The sequence below is a fragment of the Labrus mixtus genome, chromosome 17, assembly GCF_963584025.1.
Source record: "Labrus mixtus chromosome 17, fLabMix1.1, whole genome shotgun sequence".
NCBI classification, from domain to species: domain Eukaryota; kingdom Metazoa; phylum Chordata; class Actinopteri; order Labriformes; family Labridae; genus Labrus; species Labrus mixtus.
Genome location: NC_083628.1, coordinates 11,648,112 through 11,668,959, shown reverse-complemented (window position 1 = coordinate 11,668,959; position 20,848 = coordinate 11,648,112). Strand labels below are relative to the sequence as shown.

Below are 20,848 nucleotides of genomic sequence, written 5' to 3'. Positions count from 1 at the left end.
ATTTTTCTTGATCAACATTATCTGTAGAGCTTTTCCACAGAATGAAGCCTGGGCTGTTTCATAAAGTCATTTTGAGCATCATTATCAGGAACAGCAGAAGTTTAGACCTGCATAAATTGTGAATGAGCTGATGCCAACACACAATAACAGGCTGAATTGACTTATGCAAATCCTGCTATTTTAGCTCATTTTGTATTCAGTTTTCAAAATGATCAGCCCTGCAGCTCAGCCTGTTCAGGGAAATGGCAAGCCTCATGCCATCATCAACTGAAGTAACAGCATCAGTAAATTAGATCTCATTTCCATATGAATATGACCACCGCTACAAACATACTTAACAGTACATACGAAAGTGCTATTTCGAGTGTTACAAACCTTTTTTCTTCACTTGTGTTCCTTCCTTAAAGGAATCAGGTGACTTTGAATGTTCAAATAATAAAACTATCATTTCCTTTAGCATGCTCATTTGTATCTCCTCTCTCTGGTAGTCTCTGTGTGATAATAATAATGAACATTTAATGACGTTTCCTGTCTCTCTGTTTTCAGACTGCCAACGGCTACATCCTCTTGTTCGATGTGTTGGGTGTCGGGGACGACAAGTCCCTCTATGAGCCTGTGTATCCAAAGTGAGTGCATCAACACAAACCCTCAGACACACGAAAGCCAATGAATCATGATCATGATTGTGCTCTTCAGTCTTGTTACCTGAATCTGCACTGAGGTCACAACGTCTCAAGTTCATCGCTGTTTATATAGAACACAACAACACTGTTTATGTGCACTTAAAACAGTGGATATCCCACTGTTAGCCTTGCTAGCTTGCGTTGGTTATGACTATAAATCAATATCACATTTGTTGTTATTAAAAGCTCAAGCATGCATTAATTTAAACATGTTGCATTAACAGATTTTTTAAAACGTATTATAGTGTGAAACTAGCTTAATCCTGTTAGCAATTAGCGAGCATGTGTCTGTCAGAGAAAGTGACATACAATGATAGCAGGAATATAACGGCGCTTAATGGCTAAATCCTTTTACGTAATCTCATGTTGGCTCATGACCTCATATGTATTTGCTGTGGTAATACTGTTGACATAAGCAGGTAGAGAAATGCAGCCAGTAAACGCCGCAGCTAGTCATCGTTTTCCTCATGCAAACAATGAACTATATGGCCAAAAGTATGTGGACTGTTCACATTTATTTGGTATAAAACATGGATTTATTTCAAACCAGTTAACAAGCTACTATAGACGTTACTTACGGTTATAGAAAAGCTTTGTAAACAGCCCGTACAAAAAGTATGCACATGGTGGTGTCTGCATGCTATTCTCTCTTTTTTTACAATCCTTTCATCTCTGTGTGTGCTTTAAAGTGCTTATGTCTTGTGTGTATGTGCTGTTTGAATGCTTCTGTGTATAAAGTGAATGTGGATGTGTGTGGTTCACATTCCTCGACAGCATGCCGGCAGAGGTCACAGGACAAGTCAGGGCGTATTCCACGACTTTTTAGCTTCCACTCTTTCAACAGTTTCCCTCTTCCATTAGTCATGCAACAAATATCTGTATTTATAATTGAATGTGTTTTTCTGTTTGCTCAGAGGAAGTCCTCTTGTGAAGGTGACCCCGGGTTATAAGGAGGAACAATGTGCCCCCGCTCTGTCTTTAGAGATGAAGAAGCCCGTGGATCTGGAAGCCCCCATCACCAGGTAGAGTGAAGTCTACGAGTCCTTTTGATGTCATTCTCTCTCCCTCTTTGTGTTTTCTTCTGTGTGGTGTCTGCCTCTCCCTCATAAAGAGTCCAGCTCTACATCTCACATGCAAAGACACTTACACACCAAAACCTCAAAGTTTATCTTGATGCAAGTATTTGCTGCAAACTTAGGCAGAGTACTGTCGCTGCTGTAGCTGTTTCAGTCCTCGTACAAAACATTGATTTAATTGCATACAATTCATTTGAAGGTTTAGTAAATTAAGCATAATCAAGATTGTTTCTAATTTGATTTAATTTTAATTTAACATACTTTATTAGACCCTGAGGTGAAATCTAGATAACGCACTGTTATTGAGAGACATGCTTCTCACACACATTGGCCTGAAGGACACACAAACAGGGACCTGTGGACATGCATTTTAGTGGAGAGATGTCAGAGTGGGGCTGCGGCACACTGCTACAGAGCCAGAGCTGTCGGGGTTTCGGTGCCTTGCTCAGTCAGTGACCTCTCACCTCTCCTGCTACCAACTTCCAGATTCCACCCAGGTCCCTACAGACTGAACTACTGATGCCCCCCCCCCCAAAAAAAAAACCAGCTCTGTTTATAGCTCTGTTGGTATCTCATATCCTACAGTGACGTCATTCATACTATTTCTGCTTAGTTGGTTCACCACTACATATTTAAAGGAGTTCAACAGTTTTATTTGCTAAAGTTCACTCACTCTTTGTCCATCTATAAAGGGTATTTGGCTCAGAGTATAGTGGCTTAAAAAAAAAAAGATCGTCTTCCCTAAGTTGAAAGTCAGCAGTGACGGTGAGAGATGGTTGACTCAGTCAGTTTTAAACACAGAGACCTGCAGAGAGAAATACTTGCGTCTGATGAGATATCACACTATGGTCATTGTAGCTGTTCTTTTCTTGTGAGCGTGATATCCCAAGAGAGGAACACATGGTCTTAAAATTTGGTACAACTGATAAGATTGATGAACTGGTAATATTTTCCGTGTTGAGGGATAAATGTTACTGGGATCTTTAATCTGTCCTATTTTTAAAGAACATTACATCTTAGCAAAGGTCTGAAGGGTATATATACAAGAGTACATGTGGTTTACTTTTGTGGTTACATTAAAATAGTGGAGTGAGACAGAACAACACCATCCGCTATGCACCTGTTTGTTCTGCTGTCATAAGAAACGTCTGCTGAGAATTACATTATGCAGAGAAACAGAGAGGGGGGGGGGGGGGGGGGTGTTTCTCAGATATTACATCCCTTCTGTAGAGTGTATTGTCACCTCCCCTGTTTATAATGGGCCATTTATGCTGGTGTCTCGTTCTTAAGGATAATGTATTCCTTTCAAAAAAGAGGCTTGCATGCTCATTACCTGAGAAGTGAATTTTCAGATTTCCATTTAGGGCTTTTAAAAACAGATTCAAGACTTTGCAAAAAAAAAAGATCCCTTGTGCATTGTAATCATCTGAGCTTCTTGTGGTTTGACTGAGGTTTTTACTTAACCAAATCCTCAGATTACATTAAAATGTATGATAATTACCCTAAGAAAAAATGCAAAGGAGCGCTGGCTGTTTGATAAGGTGCAGCGTTGACTGCCTCCTTGTTCACTCCTTTGTGCTGTGCTTTCCAGTTTCACTTCTTCCTTCCACTTTCATCCCCCATTATCAGCCTCTCATCCGCCAGGTTGACGTCTATGTTTGCTGAGTGATAAGAGCCGTCACTCCACTCCAGTTTTTCGACTCTGCTCTCTTTTTCGTCCATAGTTTTGTTTATCTCGCTTTTGCCTCTTGTGTTCGGCTGTCACGTCTCCTCCACTTCTCCTCTGCACTTGACAGAGATTATAGGGTAGTCATCTGAATGAGAGCACTCTGCTTGCATTTCACAGGCACAGCTTGATTGTGCAGCAGATGAGTGGGTGTCTCCTGCTGGAAAACTACACTGAAAGCTGTTGGCCTCCTCCTCAGAGAAAGTCCACTGTGCTTCACTTACCTTCTTTTCTCCTGCTTTCTTTCCTCTTGGTCGTCCCTCGGTGCTATCGTCAATTTTAGACCTTTTAATAAGACAATGAATGCTTCACGCAGACACACAAACACTCTGCTGTTTGTTCCTTTGTGTGTAAGAAGACAGTGGGACTTTACATTGGCAGCGATGTGGCCTCATCACAGCTGACCAGTCAAAGTTTCAGACTGGCACAGCTGGATGATGACTGTTCCACTGTTTTCTAACACTCTGCTGTTTGTTATCTCGTTGTGACCATTCCTACCTACCAGCCCTTACTGTTTTTTTTCTTTTACTAACCCCTCCACAGTTTTACCCCCTTTAAACCCCAATGCTAATGCTGTGTTTGGGTTTACTTCCCCACCAGTCTGCAGTCCCTACAGGAGGACTTGCTGGTGTGTACGGCAGACGGATACCTCCACGTGCTGCACTGGGACGGGCTGGGCAGCAACGGACGTAAGGCTATCTGCCTCACTACGATCCCCTTCTCGCTAGACCTGCAGTCTGCTCGAGGTTAGAGAAGACCCCCACTCAAAGACAAACACAGTAGAAGAAAGGGGACATGATTCCAGTTGACAGAATAAACTCCAATGTTTTTTTGAAGAACACATACGCTACGTCTTTCTTAACCTCTAGATTATATTTTATGTACTGAACACTCAACCTCCATGTGTGTGTGTGTCTGTGTCTGTTAAGGTGGTCCCTCTCTGGACCTGGAGGGAGCATATATCCGTTGTATGGAGTATTGTGTGACCCTGGACGGCTTCGCTGTGGTACTGAGTGACGGTCGCCTGGGCTTTATCACACCGCTCAGCAACAACATCACAGCAGATGTAAGAGCACTAACAGACACACACTGCTGATTTTAAAATACACACATTGGTTACTAAAGGGGATTTAAATGGATTTTTATTTTAAAAAAAGGTCTTAGCACACTGATGTAATTCTCTGAGTTCTCTTTACAAGACTTGCAGATAGCTGGCAGCTCTACAACATATGACATCATCCGACCAAATAACAGGGGATCCATCACAGACTTCTTTAAACCAGGAAATAACTACATTTTACACAGACTTTAATGACTGTGATAAGCCGGCTTTGTTCTACTGTTCTAGTTAATTGAATCTATTATCAAGACATAATCTCAGGTATTTCTGTGTGGAAAAAAACGTGTTGAGTGTCAGTTACATAACAGGCATAAAGGCTAATGGTATATTTAGTCGATCAATAGAGGCAAAGTGCAAAAGCTTTGTCATGTTTAACAAGTTTGAGATAAAGCTCCTGCTTCCTTTTTTTGTTGTTGGTGTAAACAAAGATAATTAAATGACATGAGCAGCAGTAACCTTAGTTTTCTCAGAAGAGAAGAAAGACATGAACCATTACAGAGAAAACAGGAATTCCAGACAGATGATGCAACATGTTCAGGTCAACACATTTTTCTGATTTTAAAAACAGGGCTGCACAATAACTGTTTAACGCAAAGCAAAAATCATCTGCACAAGTTGTTTTTTTTTATCTTCTGTCAAACCTAACGATAGAAATGAGTCCAGATAGAAACGTTCAATTTAAATCATGACCATACTGTGCTCATTCTCTACTTTAGAGTTTTCATTATAAATAACTAATTAATACAGATCATTCCTGACTTGCAACTGATGTTATAATGGAGGCCCTTCTTACATACTCATTAAGATTTCTTGTGTGTGTGTGTGTGCAGCAGCTGCAGGGTGTCTGGGCAGCAGACGTCACTGATGGCACCTGTGTGGCTGTCAACAACAAGTACAGACTGATGGCCTTTGGGTGTGCCAGGTACGTGTCTCTGTCTGCATCTTTACAGTACAGTGTTGGAAAGAAAACCTTAGCCGTGTGTTTGTTTGCATCCAAGTGTTACAGAGATTGATTGCTGTCCATGTGGTGTGTGTCCAGAGTGAGAATCTGTCAGTTTATGTTTGCAGAGGTCGACCTAGTGTGTGCTTGTGTAACCTGCCAGGTTTGCTGGAATTTCCTTTCCACTTTGCATCACACTATTTGTCCTCACCTCATTTTTTTTGTATTTTTTTTTACAACTTTTTCTCTGTGTAACAGCATTCTCCAGTAAACAAGAGAAAGAAGAACATAAAATCAGACTGTTCATGGAGGAAACAAAAATGATTGTTTGCTTTCATTACAGCGGCTCAGTGCTGGTTTACATGATAGACACCACTACAGGGTCCATGCAGCTCTCCCACAAACTGGAGCTCACTCCGAAACACTACCCAGGTAGCTCTAATATGCTTCCCATTTCTCTTTCTTCTCCCCTCTCCTATTTCTTGTGTCTCTCTGTGTCAAGCAGCTACACAAATTCCTCTTTGAGATAACTTGCATTCCTTCAGTTGTCCCTCTCTGGGGTCCACATGCCTGTGTTTCCCTTTAGTTCACATCTGTTTCAGTCAGACTGTGATGAGTTAGCTCCCCCTAGTGGTGGAACTGACACATTGGCACACAATTTAAAAAAATGGGTCCTTCTGTTTCCAGAGTATATGTAAATCTTAAAAAGTCTTTAAAAAAATGTTTGTGTCGAAATCAGAAAATTAGTGAGATAGTTACCATTAGTTATTTAAAAAGTGTTAATGTCTCAGCTTGATGCAACTTATTGAATGATTGTTCAAACAAGAGGTTGTCTGTGTGCAAAGCTGTTCAGCAAGAAAAGAAAGAAACTAAGTTGAATGGATATTCCATGGATCAATTTCTGTTATCTCCACCAAGGTTGCTATGATATAATTTATGACATTAATATGAATTATTATCATGTAATTCTATGAAGTGCTGAAAGAATATATGTCATTAATTGTAAAATAATATTTAAGCCCTACCATCACTGCTGGTTTACAACTTTACTTTAATGCTTTAGCCATAAGTTTTGTGATAATATATTGAATTCTGTTTGGTATGTAGAAGCTCTTAAAAACTCTTCAGAAACCCTGAATTCTCTGCCTTCCTTACACTTAAGATGTTGACACACACCATAGACTTTCTTCACATAATGTTCATCTTCAATTCTCAGCGTGTGTGGGATATTCCAATGGGGATAATCTCAATCATTTATGTCTTAATTTCTCATCCCAAAAACAAAGACCAGTGTAAATGAAGCTGTGGTTTAAATCAAAAGGCTGTGCTGTAGAGAGAGCCATTATTCATGTGAAGAAAACTGTTTATTATGTAGTTAGCCTGCAGCAGATTAGAAGGTAAAGGACTGCATTAAAAAAAAAACACCTTATGGAGCTGCTTCCAGAGTTGTTTCCAGAGTCACATTTTGTGTCCGCTTTTGCTCTAGTCTAGATTAAATAAAAAAAACAGTCAAAAATCTCCTGGTAGCTAACTGAGATGAGTGGTTTTGTTGTGATAAAAATGAGCATAGTATATTTTGCTTTTCAGTATCAGTGTGAGAATATACTTAAATATTTCTTTCAGCACCTTTTCCAAAAGCATTTAGTCGAAAAAACGTAACCATAAGCTTTGTGAACTCATCACTTCTCTGCATACTTTACCTGTTCAGACATCTACAACAAGACAGGCCCAGTCAAGCTCATCCGTTGGTCACCTGACTTTAGCGTTGCCATGGTTACATGGGAGTGTGGTGGCCTATCGCTGTGGAGCGTCTTTGGAGCTCACCTCATCTGCACTCTGGGCGAGGACTTTGCGTAAGTATGCACACGCACACAACACACACACACACACACACACACACACACACACACAAACACGTATATTTAATCATACACACTTTTATAAATAAATCCATATTTTTGTTCTAACACTGTCCTTCCTGCATCCTCCCCTCAGGTATCGTTCTGATGGTACCAAGAAGGACCCAATTAAAATCAGCTCTATGGTGAGTGACTGTTATTGTTACTGCTCATCAGAGTGTAAAAAAACTGTTTATAGACATAAACAGGCCTAACAAAAACAATGCTAACTGTTTGTCATTGCGAGCAAAGCATGGCAACTAATGTGAGATGACTTCCAAGTATATGTAAATGGCTGAAAATGAATGTACACCAGGTGTCATGAATCAGGATGTTTCATGTCGCAGTATCACTTTTACTAGCTTCCTCTTTTAAAGTGGCGTGGTAGTTTTTTTCAGTTTGTTGTCACACACTGATGTGCTTTTCTGAACTTTTTGCAGCCAGTGTTTGAGATTAATTCTAAAATATATAGGAATTTGTTAACAAAGAGTGTGACTGACATTGTGTTTAATTTATGTAGATATATGTCCATGTGTTTGAGGGGCAGGGCCGGGCAGAAGACGTTTGGGAACAACAGGCTAAAAATGATCATTGGTGACATCACTGAGATTAGTTCCATATCAGACTGTGTACAGGCGATGGTATTTAATACCATTCTGCTTACTGACCACATTTTTCTTCCCAGAGCTGGGGAGCAGAGGGCTACCACCTGTGGGTGCTCCCTCACATACAGGAAAAGAAAAGGCAGACGGAGGAGGAGGAGGAGATGGACTCACCTCCTCAGCCCTCGCTTCAGGCAGGCATACTTCAGTTTCACTTCATCAAGTCTGCCCTCACAGTGAACCCCTGCACGGTGAGAGGAAGCACATCGTCAGCTCTGTGAATGACACACATCTTAAACCCCAATTGAATTAAACAACTCACTACTTTATTTGCTCCTCTCTCCGCTGTACAGAGTAACCAGGAGCAGGTGTTGCTCCATGGTGAAGACCGCCTCTACCTGACCTGTGGTGACCCCACACAGGTCAACAGCACCTCTGACACACACGCGCACACACATCTACACCCACGTGAGGGCAGCCCGATGCACCATCCCCCCAACCCAGACTCCTCTCTCTCTCAGGGACTCAGCACTTTACTGGGACACAAGCATTGGCACGTGGTCCAGGTAAGGACGTCACATCAGTTCGATTGAGATGTAGTCAGCAGATTCAGATGTCTTTGTATGTCCCTGTAAAACATGCACTTTCATCCTTGTAGATTAAGCAACAGAGGCTTTAAGGGCTGCAAAGAACACTTTTTTTCATCACTGGTTAATGTACTACCGCCTATAGGGGCATTAAAAATGTCTCATTTGTCAATATAATATCCCAAAGCCTAGAAAAATCAATCTTGTATCAAATTATCAAAGGCTTGAATTACATATTATATAACCTGTAATCATTTACAAATGTCACAGTGTCTTTTTGCATTGCATCATATTAGATTAATGATTTGGATGTTTATAGCATGACGTTTAAAGTGGCAGCAGCTCGTTGCTTCTCCCCTTTTGTCTGCGCTCATCCTGTATTAGATGAAGCTGGAGCTGAATAAAACTAAATCACTTTGGCAAAGAGGGCAACCTCATGTTCTGCGTTCTATTTTCTGCATCATTGAAGACTATAATAAATAAAGATTATATCACAGTGATGCAGATAGATACTGATAGATAGATAGTGTTATAGGTATCTAGCGTACTTCAATTTTTGGGTTTCTCATTTCATTTTGTTTGTTCCTTTAGATCCACAGCACATACCTAGAGAGCAACTGGCCTATACGGGTAAGTGTGGGGGAATTTGGCTAACCGGTCTCAATGTCTCTTACAAAAACCTGAATTGAACATCTTTAAAGCTCTCACTTATTTGTATGTTCTTAGCGTTCTAGCTTTGAAAGCGATGTCATGTATGGGACACATTCAGTTGGCACCCGTTGCTTGAACAATCTCTTAACAATTGTTAACATTTCAAGGCGCCTCATGTTTTCTCAGACTCAGGCCCGAGATATCACCGAGTGTACAGAGCAACGATGTTTACAAAGCAAAATGATTATGCTGAGTTCACAAGTGTGTGTAGATAAGCAGAAATATTACTGAACTAAGCGGTAGGACCCAGAAAAATAAAACCTGCCTTAAAGTGCAACCTCTGAAAGGCGGCACAACAGACTTGTTATGATAATATTGTGATAATATTTGCTATGCTGATAGTCAATATAAATGCCTATAAAGCTCTAAGATTTTTTATTTGTTTTTGTATTTAGTGTAAATACTTGATGTTTTGCCTTATGCATGTGTGTATTTGTGTGCAGTTTGCAGCCATAGACTCAGCAGGCCAGTGCATGGCTGTAGCAGGGAGGCGGGGCTTTGCACACTACTCCTTATACACAAGAAAATGGAAGCTGTTTGGAAATATTACACAGGTATGTGAGATTGATAGAGATTTTTTGCTCATGGTAATTGTCTACACTTGCACCTACTAATGTCTCTCTGTCTAACTGTCTCTCTCGCTCACTCTCTCTCTCTCTCGCTGTAGGAGCAGAACATGACAGTAACTGGAGGTCTGGCGTGGTGGAAAGACTTTGTAGTGGTGGCTTGTTACAATTTTACAGACCAGCAAGAGCAGGTGACACTGAAGCAACACTCACTCTGAACATGTGTCTTATAAATCTATCTACTTATTTTTGTTCATGTTGTTAAATGTCCCTCTGTCCTCTCTCTGTTGACACCAGTTGAGACTCTATCAGCGCTCGACCAACCTGGACAACGCCTTCGCATCCGTCACAAAGCTGCACTCAGACACTCTGCTGCTCAATGTCTTCAGGGACATGGTCATCCTATTCAGAGCCGACTGCTCCATCTGCCTCTACAGCATCGAGAGGAGGAACGACAGGTATCTAAGCCTTAACATCAGAAAAACTGACAATAATCTATTCCAAAGGATAATCTGCCTGTTTATTTACTTGATATATCTTCCCTTTTTTGTCATGCCTTGTTTTAGATTACTTTTCCAATTTAAATCTTAATCCATTGTTTCTGCCATTTTTTTTTTACCCAAGTTCAGATTTACCAACATTCCTCACATCACAAATCCAAATTCTGAGAGCTCATAATCAATTATTTTATCCAGAGATTACTGCACCAAGTCTAGATTGGACACAGTTCTTCAGGGTCAGCACAGTGTTTTGTTTTTTTCACAGGGAAATCCTTGGCACCAGTAGTCATAATAGTTTTAGATCATATTGTTAGTGAGCCACATTTCCCTTGGGAAAGAGGCTTTATGTGGAAGCCTTGTAAAAACCTGTCACATGACGAATCTAGGGCTCAGCTTTAATTCTGGCTGACATAAGCGTTTTATCATGGACTGACGGACTGCCTGTAAACCTCCAAACTAGTTCAGAATGGTAACTTTTTTAGATCTGTCATGTTTTCCAGTCAAGAATATTATCTTAATGTATTTTAGAAATCTAAAGAAATACTTTACTATGCAGGATTGAGTTCTTTGACAACATTTTGAGAATTGACTTATTCATTCTGAGAAACCGGCATTCTGCTAAGCAGTCCAAATCTGTTGCTTCTAATTCTAAGAGCTGTTTTACACTGAACCTGTTCCTCTAAGTCTTTGTCTTTTTTTCTATGTGCATTTATGTTTTAACCGAATTTCAATATCTTCTATCTGATGTTTCAGTCCCCACCCGACAGCCAGTGTGGAGTTGTTGCAGGAGGTGTCGATGTCTCGCTACATCCCTCACCCTGCCCTTGTGGTCTCCGTCACTCTCACCTCTGTACGCACAGAGACCGGGATCACATTGAAAGCACCGCAGCAGGTAACAAAGAAGCACATAAACCTACGTACTGTGAACTGTACTCTATCTTTGGATGAAGGTGCATTCATCTTTTGTGCTCCCGTGTGTCCACATCTCAGGCCTGCATGGCAGAGAGCATCATGTTGAACCTGGCTGGCCAGTTGATCATGCTGCAGAGGGATCGTTCAGGACCGCAGGTACGAGACAAGGAGACGCCCGCCAACAACAAGAAGCTGGTGAGTCCAAAACAAAATCCTCAGATTTGAAGTCATCTAATTTTAAACTGCTGACAAGAAAGTGTGTCAGGCAACTATAATTACAATTGAAATGATGTACATTGCTTTGCACATGATTCTGTTCGTCATAATGTTGCAAGTAAACTCACACTTTAACAACCATGGACATGATGTTCACCTATCATACTTTTCCTTTCTCCCTTAGCTACCATTCAGTCCTCCTGTAGTACTTGCCCAGTGTGTGGAGAATGTGTGGACCACCTGTCGCTCCAACAGGAAGAAGCGCCACCTGCTGGAGGCCCTTTGGTTGTCATGTGGCGAGGCAGGCATGAAAGTCTGGCTGCCGCTGTTTCCCAGAGACCACCGCAAGCCTCACACCTTCCTCTCCAGGCGCATCATGCTGCCTTTCCACATCAACATCTACCCTCTGGCCGTGCTGTTTGAGGACGCCCTTGTGCTCGGGGCGACTAATGAGACTGTGCTCTACGATGGGCTGCAGGGATCCTCCGAGCCACTGGAGGCGCTGTTCCCCTTCTGCACTGTAGAGAGGACCTCTCAGATCTACCTCCATCACATCCTGAGGCAGCTGCTGGTTCGCAACCTTGGTGAACAGGTACGTGGAGCCTCCTGAGTCCTTATATAAGCTTAATAGAGAAGTGCTGGTGATACTGGTGGAAAAACAACCAAAAATACTGTTTCCTGCAGGCTTTGATGCTGGCTCAGTCGTGTGCCTCCCTCCCCTACTTCCCCCATGTCATGGAGCTCATGGTTCACGTCGTGCTGGAAGAAGAGGCTACGTCGCGGGAGCCCATCCCCGACCCTCTGCTGCCCACCGTGGCAAAGTTCATCACAGAATTCCCTCTCTTCCTCCGGACCATTGTCCACTGTGCCAGGAAGACCGAGTATGCCCTGTGGAACTACCTGTTCGCTGCTGTGGGAAACCCTAAAGATCTGTTTGAGGAGTGTCTCATGGCTCAAGACCTGGACACAGCAGCCTCCTATCTCATCATACTGCAGGTAGCCTATTCAGTTAGCAATCTATAAAGAGTAATTTACTAGTTTTGGCTCAGGGACAATTATCAAAAACTTGAATTTTCCAATTCAGACGTCATGATATAATAAAGTCTCTGTGTCTTTATTTTTCTGGTATCTGTCTGTTCCCTTCCTCCCCATAAAGAACATGGAGGTTCCAGCAGTGAGCAGACAGCACGCCACTCTTCTCTTCAACACAGCACTCGAGCAGGGCAAGTGGGACCTCTGCCGACACATGATCCGATTCCTCAAAGCCATTGGCTCTGGGGAGATGGAGACTCCGCCCCCCACACCCACCACTCAGGTAAATAACTTCGACTCCATCTAAGGACATCAGTCAAGGAAATGTCATAATGATGATGAATGATGCAGTAATTTTGTATTTATTCATCCGAGCTCAAATGCCATAACTACTTCTTATAATCATCACATGAAAATCCCTGCTATATGACTATACATATACATATATTAATTCCAAATGTGAACATCATATTTTAGCTTTTAAGCACACTATCAGTATCATTTGTAAATGATGTCTGATAACATTCACTAAGAGAAACCCATCGTCAGAGCTTGTCCACTTCTTCATGAAGTTAGCTGTTGTTGTTCATGCTAATCTGAAGCGCCATCTTTCTTTATAATTTTCAAAATGTGATGTTGATGTTACAAAGTCAAATGTGTATCTTTATCTGCAGGAACCGAGTTCAACCGGAGGTTTTGAGTTCTTCAGAAATCGCAGCATCAGTTTGTCGCAGTCGGCCGACTCTATCACTACAGGCAAGTTCAACCTGCAGAAGACTTTCAGTATGCCGACTGGACCCTCTGTTAAAGGGTATGTATGCATCCACTCTAACACACACTCTTGCTCATAGTGTATGGTAACAGATTGTGAGTTACCAGTATGTGTTTTGTATGAAAAACCTAAATACTTCCTCATTTTCTGACTCCCTCTCTCCTCCTCTACATGTTATTTTCTTTCAGTCGGGATGTGGAGTGTGCAGAGAACATGTACATTGACATGATGCTCTGGCGTCATGCTCGCCACCTCCTCGAGCAGGTACGCCTTCGCGACCTCGGGTGCTTCTCCGCACAGCTTGGTTTTGAACTCATCGGCTGGTTGTGTCGGGAACGGAACCGCGTGGCCCGCGTCGACGACTTCGTTTCGGCATTGAAGAGACTCCATAAAGACTTTCTCTGGCCCTTCCCTGTTAACCCCGCGGGAAGCCTCAGCTCACCCCTGAAGAACGGACGCTGTCGCACGGGTGAGTGGATCAAGATTAAGACAATACAGAAGCTGTTCTTTAAAAAAAAAAAAAAAAAAAGCTTTTCATTTTTGTTCTGTTTTAAGCTGTTTGCATTTTGTCATCGGCTCCATCTGGATCTTTCACGCTGTCTTTGTTGTTACTTTGAAGTTCTGAGCACACGGCTGTTGAAGTCGCAGTCAGCTGACAGCCTGCTGAACAGCGACATGGACACAGCACCCACACAGGCAGCTCCAACCAATCACACGTGGCTGGACGGGCTCGGCCAGCGACCCAAAGACATGGACACGGCCTCTTCCTCACACTCCAACCAACACTCACCACAGACACACGATGCGTTCCTGTCCCTGCTCACAAACAAAGGTAATCAGACTTAACAAATGAATCATTTTCCAACTATAAATACGTTTAAAGAAGACGTTCATCAGGTTTTTCTCTCTGTAACCGTCCTCAAAGTATATGTTAGATTGATTCCCCTCTGACTTATTCCACCTCACTTCTTTCCCCCTCTAGTGGAGGAGTACAGCGTCGGCTCGGCCACAGACCTGACAGAGACCAGCTCGGTGGTGGATGGTGATTGGACGATGGTGGACGAGAACTCCTCCACTCTGAGCCTGAGTCAGGCCGAGCTTGAGCACATCTCCATGGAGCTTGCCAACAAAGGCCCTCACAAGTCACAGGTGCAGCTCAGGTGAGATCACTAAACCTCCCTCCCACGATTCCACTGCAGTCCTGCTTGATGATGTTTAAAGTGAAACTAAACCGCTGTTTAAAACCTGCGTGTTCCTTCAGGTATCTCCTTCATGTGTTTATGGAGGCGGGCTGTTTGGAGTGGTGCGTTGTGATTGGTTTGATCCTGCGGGATGCAAACGTCATAAAGCAGGTGATCGGCTTCCTTGACAGCCCTGAGGTTCCCCAAGAAACTGTACAGAGTGTTCGACACGGCTTATTGGCTGTGGACACGTGGGCCTCCACTGACTGGTGAGTATATCATTTGACCTGGACATGTCCTCGTGTATTTCTTTCTCCTGCTTGTCTTTCAGTTATGTCAGTTGATAAGAGCAACAAACTGAAAATTAAGAAGATATTTTGTCGGTCGCTTTTTATACAAAGTAATGACACACGGGACAATTCTGGGCGGGGAGCTGGTGTGTTTCCCCCAGCCAATGACAGCGTGCCCGTTGAGTTTAGGAGTGGCAACAATTCAGGAACTGGATGTGATTCAAAACTGGCAAATATGTCAAATGTGTACGTAACAGCAAAGAGAAGAAAGTATCATCATAATTAGGTGACTGGCCAGCAGATAGAGCTCGTTCCAAAACGAGGGTGAACCTCGTGCTCACTACTTCCTGCAGTGAGTGTGCGAAAACTGGTGGCAATGAGCCCAGGAGGAGGGGCCCAGTTTGAATGCAAAGTACAATGCTACTGACTCCAGCTTTAATTATAGTCCTTGTGTTTTATTTATATCCCTGTTGTTTATTTAACCTTTCGTCATGTACTGGCTTGTAACATGTTATTGTTTATTGTATTTTTTTTGTCTGCAAATTTTTTAATTTTCTAACATCTTTGAATTCAGATTAAATGTAAGGGGTTAATAGTTGACCGATAGGTTTTGTGAGTGATAAAATGATCTGAATTTGTTGTATTTAAATAAATGTATCTTGTTTCTTTTTCCAGCCTGGGCTACAAACCGTTCCTGAACCTGATCCAGCCACAGCTGCAGGAGCTGATGGACTCAGCAGCAGGCGAGCCGGTGCAGCCCGAGGCCTTTCAGCCGAGCAGCCAGAGCTCCAAGCTCGGCTGCTCTGAAGTCCCGGGAGGTGCGGCAGCACCGCGGGCGGAGGACAGCAGAGGAGCAGTGTCTCAGCTCGGCTTGGCTCTGCCCTCCCTCGAGCCTGCGGGTGGTTTTTCTCGCCCCCCCTCTGAGGACTGTCCTCCTGAGCAGACAGAGGAGCAGGGAGAGGAGGAGGGAGCCTACGACTGCACCTTGTCCTGAAGCCAGGAGCCTCCTTTGGACTCTTAACCTGTGAACTTTAGAGCCTCAGGAGGAGAGTAGAAAAACAGACTTTATTTTGTGTGGGTGTGTGCACAGAAAGTACCTCTCCTGCGGGTTCTTACTTCAGTCAGTATTATCCACTCTTCAAATGTGCCCTTTGTGTCGACTAAAACTCCTGTGGACACTTCGCTATAGACAGAGCGACACTACCTATCAGCAAAAAGACACCATCCCTCGATGAGAGACAACAACCAGTCTGATGGTTCCTTTCCAACAGTCCCAATTTTACCGAAATATGCCGACAAAACCACCCATGTCAGTCCGTGCGTATATATATATTGAGTTGTGGTGGTTTAGAAGCTGTAGAGCAGCACAAAAGGCACCAAGATTTTTTTTTTTCCAAGAAAGACATTTTTTTGTGTGTGTAACATTTCTTTGGCACTCATTCGAATGCAACTGGAGACTTTGACCCGACAAAAAAAAAACTATTTTCAGTTTTAAAAAATCAGTTCAGAGGCTGTGTGTGTGTGTGTGTGTGTGTGTGTGTGTGTGTGTGTGTGTGTGTGTGTGTGTGTGTGTGTGTGTGTGTGTGTGTGTGTGTGTGTGTGTGTGTGTGTGTGTGTGTGTGTGTGTGTGTGTGTGTGTGTGTGTGTGTGTGTGTGTTGTGCTCGGTGTGTGAGTGTTTGCGCGTGTCTGTGTGAGATCATAGCCATCATGCTACATCCCCAGAACAAAGCTCTCTAGTCATGAACCAACAGTGTGTCCGAGTAAGTGTGCTGTGTGGAGAGTGGGTTTCATACTTTCATACCTCATATGATTTTAAAATATTTTGTGATACCTTTTTCAAAAAAATGTAACATTGTACAAGAAAACCTTATTTTTCTATAAATACCACCTTGTCCCTGACAAAAAAATAAATCACTCATGGTATGAATTCTGTGTAATTCTAATGAAGCTATGACCTTAAGATTTCTAAGAAAACGACCTCTGAGAAGAATCCACTGATGTGAGTGCAGACCAGTTTCTTTACCACTGATTAGTTACTGATCAGTAACCTGATTAGTTATTAGTTGCTATGGTCCAGTCCCCTGAAGGTCAGATTAGTGTTGCGCCTACCTGAGGTGAGCATGGTCAAGGCTGTAGTTAATGCAGGGAAGGGCTCAAACAGACGCTCTAAAAAAACAAAACAAATCATGTGACACTTTATCCGGCTTTGAAACACACATTTGGGTTACAGTCTCCATGTTGGAGATTTAAAAAAAAAAAAAAATGTGTTGTGTATCATCAGCAAGGCAGATTGTGTGATTAAATCCATCCTGTTTATTTAGGTTGATCTTTTATTGTGGAACGTCATTCATCCTTTGTGAGAAGTAATCAGTATCATGTCAACCTCCTGATAAACCTAAACTCGAGGAGCCCTCTGATTGTGGTGTGATAATACATCAGTACACATGGAAAAAAACACTTGATTGCTGACATTGTGCTAGCTTTGACAAACATTACATATCCTGCTAGCATTACATAGTTGTTAGTGTGTCGGTGCATTTACGAGCATTCTCGCTGATGCAGCATTTGAGGCTGAATCGGAGGTTGATGCAGAAAACTGGTTTTGGTACCAGAACACCTCAACTCGTGTCAGGACTTTTAAGGTCACATGTCAGTACCTTCAAACATGTATCTTGCCGTGGTTGTGTAATATTATTCTCACAACTTAAGGACTTCTACTTTCGTCCAGATCAACAAACATATCACATCCCTGTACCGCTTGAGACGATGGTCGCTGTTTTTTTTTTGTTTTTTTTGTCACATGCATTTGTGTTCTTCTGTGTGGATTTCTGAGTGTGTGTACCACACTGTGTTGACATGCAGTTTGTTTTTAACGGTATTAGTCCTCATATTTACCATTATTTATTGGCATTATAGCTGAGTGGTAATTAATGAATTGATGCTTAGTTTGTTTAAATGACTGATAACCCCCTCCCATTGAGTTAATCAAAGTCGTGTATTGGCTCTGTACCACAAGCACTAAACGGTTAATCACAGACAGTATTATAATGTGCAATGTATTCAAATGTTACTCAGCTTTATTTTTTTAATGTGCTTCACTTCCTGTCTTTTTATTTTGCTCCCAGAGTTTTCTGCTTCTGCTTTTCATGATCGACCAAATCATTTGTATAGGTGAGGTTTCGCTGCGAGAGGACTTAGGTGTGTGGTTTCAGTTCAATTTAAATTCTTCAGAGCTTTTTTTTTTCGGTTTCTTTGAACACTTTATTCATCAAAAGGGCAAAATGACTATGAAGCACATTGTTGTTGCTTATGTAAACATGAATCCTGTCGCCCCCTTTGTCTCCTTTTTGAACAAGCCTACAGCTCCACGACGTTGCTGCACTGTGAGCTTTACTTGAAAACAGTAACACGATGAACCAAAGACTTTACGTCCAGAGGCCTTCTGTTTTAACTGTTGGACTCATTATGCATAGGGGGCAAAAACACACAAAACCCTCCCTGCCATTTGAAACATAAACATGAATACTCTAAACTAATGCTGACAGCATACAAGACAGTTTCCTACGGAAATGAATATTACAGATCTTTTCTGAGCAGGCGGTCGGGTGTTTCTGGTGGTACTCGGGTGTCCCGTTCACTCAGAGGTGGACGGCGCTCCCTCCCCTCCTCCTGTGTACAGTGTAAAAGTATTTCCTGTTTCCTGACTCAGAGTGAAGTTTTATTTCTGGGGCGAGAGCAGCAAACATCCTCAATGCAATGTAAAGATGCTCTCTTGTACATTTGCCTTTTCTATTCAGTTTTGGTTTTCTACTTCATTTTTTTCCTTGTACATACAGACCAATAAATTATTTTTAAAAATGGTTGACCTCATAAAGTACAGCTGAGTTCTTTGTTATCGTAAACTTACCTGTTTGTTTGTTTATGCGATAAAATGACATTGAATACAGGACAATACAACCAACTCAAAGTAATAAGCTTTTTAATTTCTGTACAAGTGTTCATTAATTCAAGCTTTTTCTTTTTTGCATAATGGAAAATAACTCTGTCCATGAAACAGATGGATACCCTGTAACCAGATCAATTCCAACCTCAACAGTCATAACGATCACTTCATCCCAATGGACAGACGGATATTATGCATTTTTTTAGAAAGAGCAAAATCAGCAGACAAATTTAACTGTTACAGGTATTTAAAAAGTCAAAACAATCAAAAAGGAACATGTAAAAAAACAAAACAAACGTATTTAACGCTCAGAACATTAACTGAACAGTACGGGAAATGGGCGTAGGTACAAAGTGAACAAGTTGGACAAAGAAAGCTGACAAAACTAAAACACATGACATCCTTTCACAGCAGGGGTTAAGACGCTTTTAACTAAGTGTGAAGATGAAGCTACGTCCAAGTGAGAGTTATCGCAGAAAAAAGAAGAAGAAGAATCCGTGCAGCACTTGTTCAGCCTCTCAGTCTTTACTGAGTGACATTAATACCATAGATTGTATTGAAAAGTGTTACTGTGTAGGAATTTAGTTTCTATGTTAATAAGCTCTGTAGCAGCACTGGGTGTGCACTGCAGTCTTAACAGTGGGCGAACCACCGGAGACTGATGAGCAGTTTCACAGCGTTTGTGTCAAAAGTCTCCCAAGTTAATCTCACACTGAAAGCAGTCTCCTCTTCTAAATAAAAAAAAAAAAGAAATCTTTGCTCTTTATTAGAACCAGTTTGTGTCACCCCATGAAATGATAGAACGAACAAAAGGGTCACATTTCTGCCACAACTTGAAATGATCTGACAGAAATATAGACTTCACTGCTTTTCAAGCCATCGCTTTGCTGCAGATTTTCAGGAAAACATTGATTCACATTAATAAAGCTTTTGTCACTCAAAGACACTAAGGCTGCGTTCACACTGAAAGCCTTAATGCTCAATTCTGATTATTTGTTTTGCTTGGCTGTTCACGTTGCTTTTTTTTAAATGTGGCCTGTTATCAGACTCCTGTGGGGAATCACAGCAGGCAGCATAAAAACAGATTCAGGCCACTTTTGCCTGCAGTGTGAACGCAGCCTTACTTTTGTAGAAAGCAACTTGAAATTCTCTTGGTCTCCCCATCACATGTTAAATCTAAAGAGCAACACAGGACAAAAAAAAACGTTTTTTTTGTGACAAAGATAAGCACATTCATTGTTCAGAATTCAAGCACGTCTGAGACAGAAAAAAAAAACGTCAGTTCCTGCTCTGCTAAAAAAAAAAACAACCTTTCCCCTCTGATGCATAACATGACATAAAAGAGGAGTGAAAAAAGAAACAGTCTGATCAGTTAGTGTTTCTGTTCTATTAGTAACAGCAGCAGCATGAATGCAGCATTTTATTACAGGACCATACTGGTGTTTTTCTCTCATAATGTTACAGCATATTTCCATTTTTTTCCCATCAGGCACTTGTTTTTTTTTTTTTTTCTGTCCATGAAACTGTAGACACCTAAATCAGGCCATCACAGTGAACAGTATGCCTGCTTGTTCTATTGTTAAAGCTACAGGTGGGTTATATGATGTCTGTATGATATGACATCAATAGCTACAACACACACAGGTATGGTCCTTTAATGTGAACTAAAGAAATCATTCTCTTGATGAGTAATACAAATCCTCTGTGTTCTTTATCACCAATTTCCTCTTCTGATTTGATTGATTTAGTCCTCTAGTTTTTATAGTGTAATCCGACACAGCAGGGGTCTGAGACCTAGAGGTGAGCTAGCCTCTCTCACCATAAAGCTAATCTGCACTTTCAACTGCATCACACCAACAACCTCAGTATACGGAGTTGAAGAACATTTTTAGAAATGATAAGAAACAATTAAATCTGGATTTTATTTTCAGTTTTAATTCTCAACATTGGTGGATATATATCGTTTTGATATAGGGCATATACATACGTCAATATAGGGGATCTATTTCAAGTCCATAATGAAGACAAATCAAGTCAATAAAGGGGATGTACCAAGTCAATATAATATATCAAGTCAATATTTTGGATAAAT

General features: G+C 41.7%; 1 protein-coding gene across 1 annotated transcript in view; it reads left to right on the top strand.

Annotated features, from left to right (window-relative positions):
- Window positions 1–18,673, top strand: part of ric1 (RIC1 homolog, RAB6A GEF complex partner 1) — a 34,301-nt gene extending 15,628 nt beyond the window's left edge. Inside the window, exons 3-27 of the mRNA XM_061061542.1 lie at window positions 547–626; window positions 1,598–1,705; window positions 4,086–4,231; window positions 4,415–4,551; window positions 5,436–5,527; window positions 5,889–5,977; window positions 7,254–7,398; window positions 7,541–7,589; window positions 8,129–8,296; window positions 8,399–8,611; window positions 9,224–9,262; window positions 9,787–9,897; window positions 10,011–10,100; window positions 10,207–10,367; window positions 11,163–11,301; window positions 11,400–11,516; window positions 11,722–12,129; window positions 12,222–12,533; window positions 12,694–12,852; window positions 13,244–13,380; window positions 13,530–13,810; window positions 13,961–14,173; window positions 14,324–14,501; window positions 14,603–14,791; window positions 15,488–18,673. Coding sequence (XP_060917525.1) covers window positions 547–626; window positions 1,598–1,705; window positions 4,086–4,231; window positions 4,415–4,551; window positions 5,436–5,527; window positions 5,889–5,977; window positions 7,254–7,398; window positions 7,541–7,589; window positions 8,129–8,296; window positions 8,399–8,611; window positions 9,224–9,262; window positions 9,787–9,897; window positions 10,011–10,100; window positions 10,207–10,367; window positions 11,163–11,301; window positions 11,400–11,516; window positions 11,722–12,129; window positions 12,222–12,533; window positions 12,694–12,852; window positions 13,244–13,380; window positions 13,530–13,810; window positions 13,961–14,173; window positions 14,324–14,501; window positions 14,603–14,791; window positions 15,488–15,806 — 4,080 coding nt within the window. The 3' untranslated portion in view covers window positions 15,807–18,673. The remainder of the gene's footprint in view (window positions 1–546; window positions 627–1,597; window positions 1,706–4,085; window positions 4,232–4,414; window positions 4,552–5,435; window positions 5,528–5,888; window positions 5,978–7,253; window positions 7,399–7,540; window positions 7,590–8,128; window positions 8,297–8,398; window positions 8,612–9,223; window positions 9,263–9,786; window positions 9,898–10,010; window positions 10,101–10,206; window positions 10,368–11,162; window positions 11,302–11,399; window positions 11,517–11,721; window positions 12,130–12,221; window positions 12,534–12,693; window positions 12,853–13,243; window positions 13,381–13,529; window positions 13,811–13,960; window positions 14,174–14,323; window positions 14,502–14,602; window positions 14,792–15,487) is intronic.
- Window positions 18,674–20,848: the final 2,175 nt, after the last annotated feature.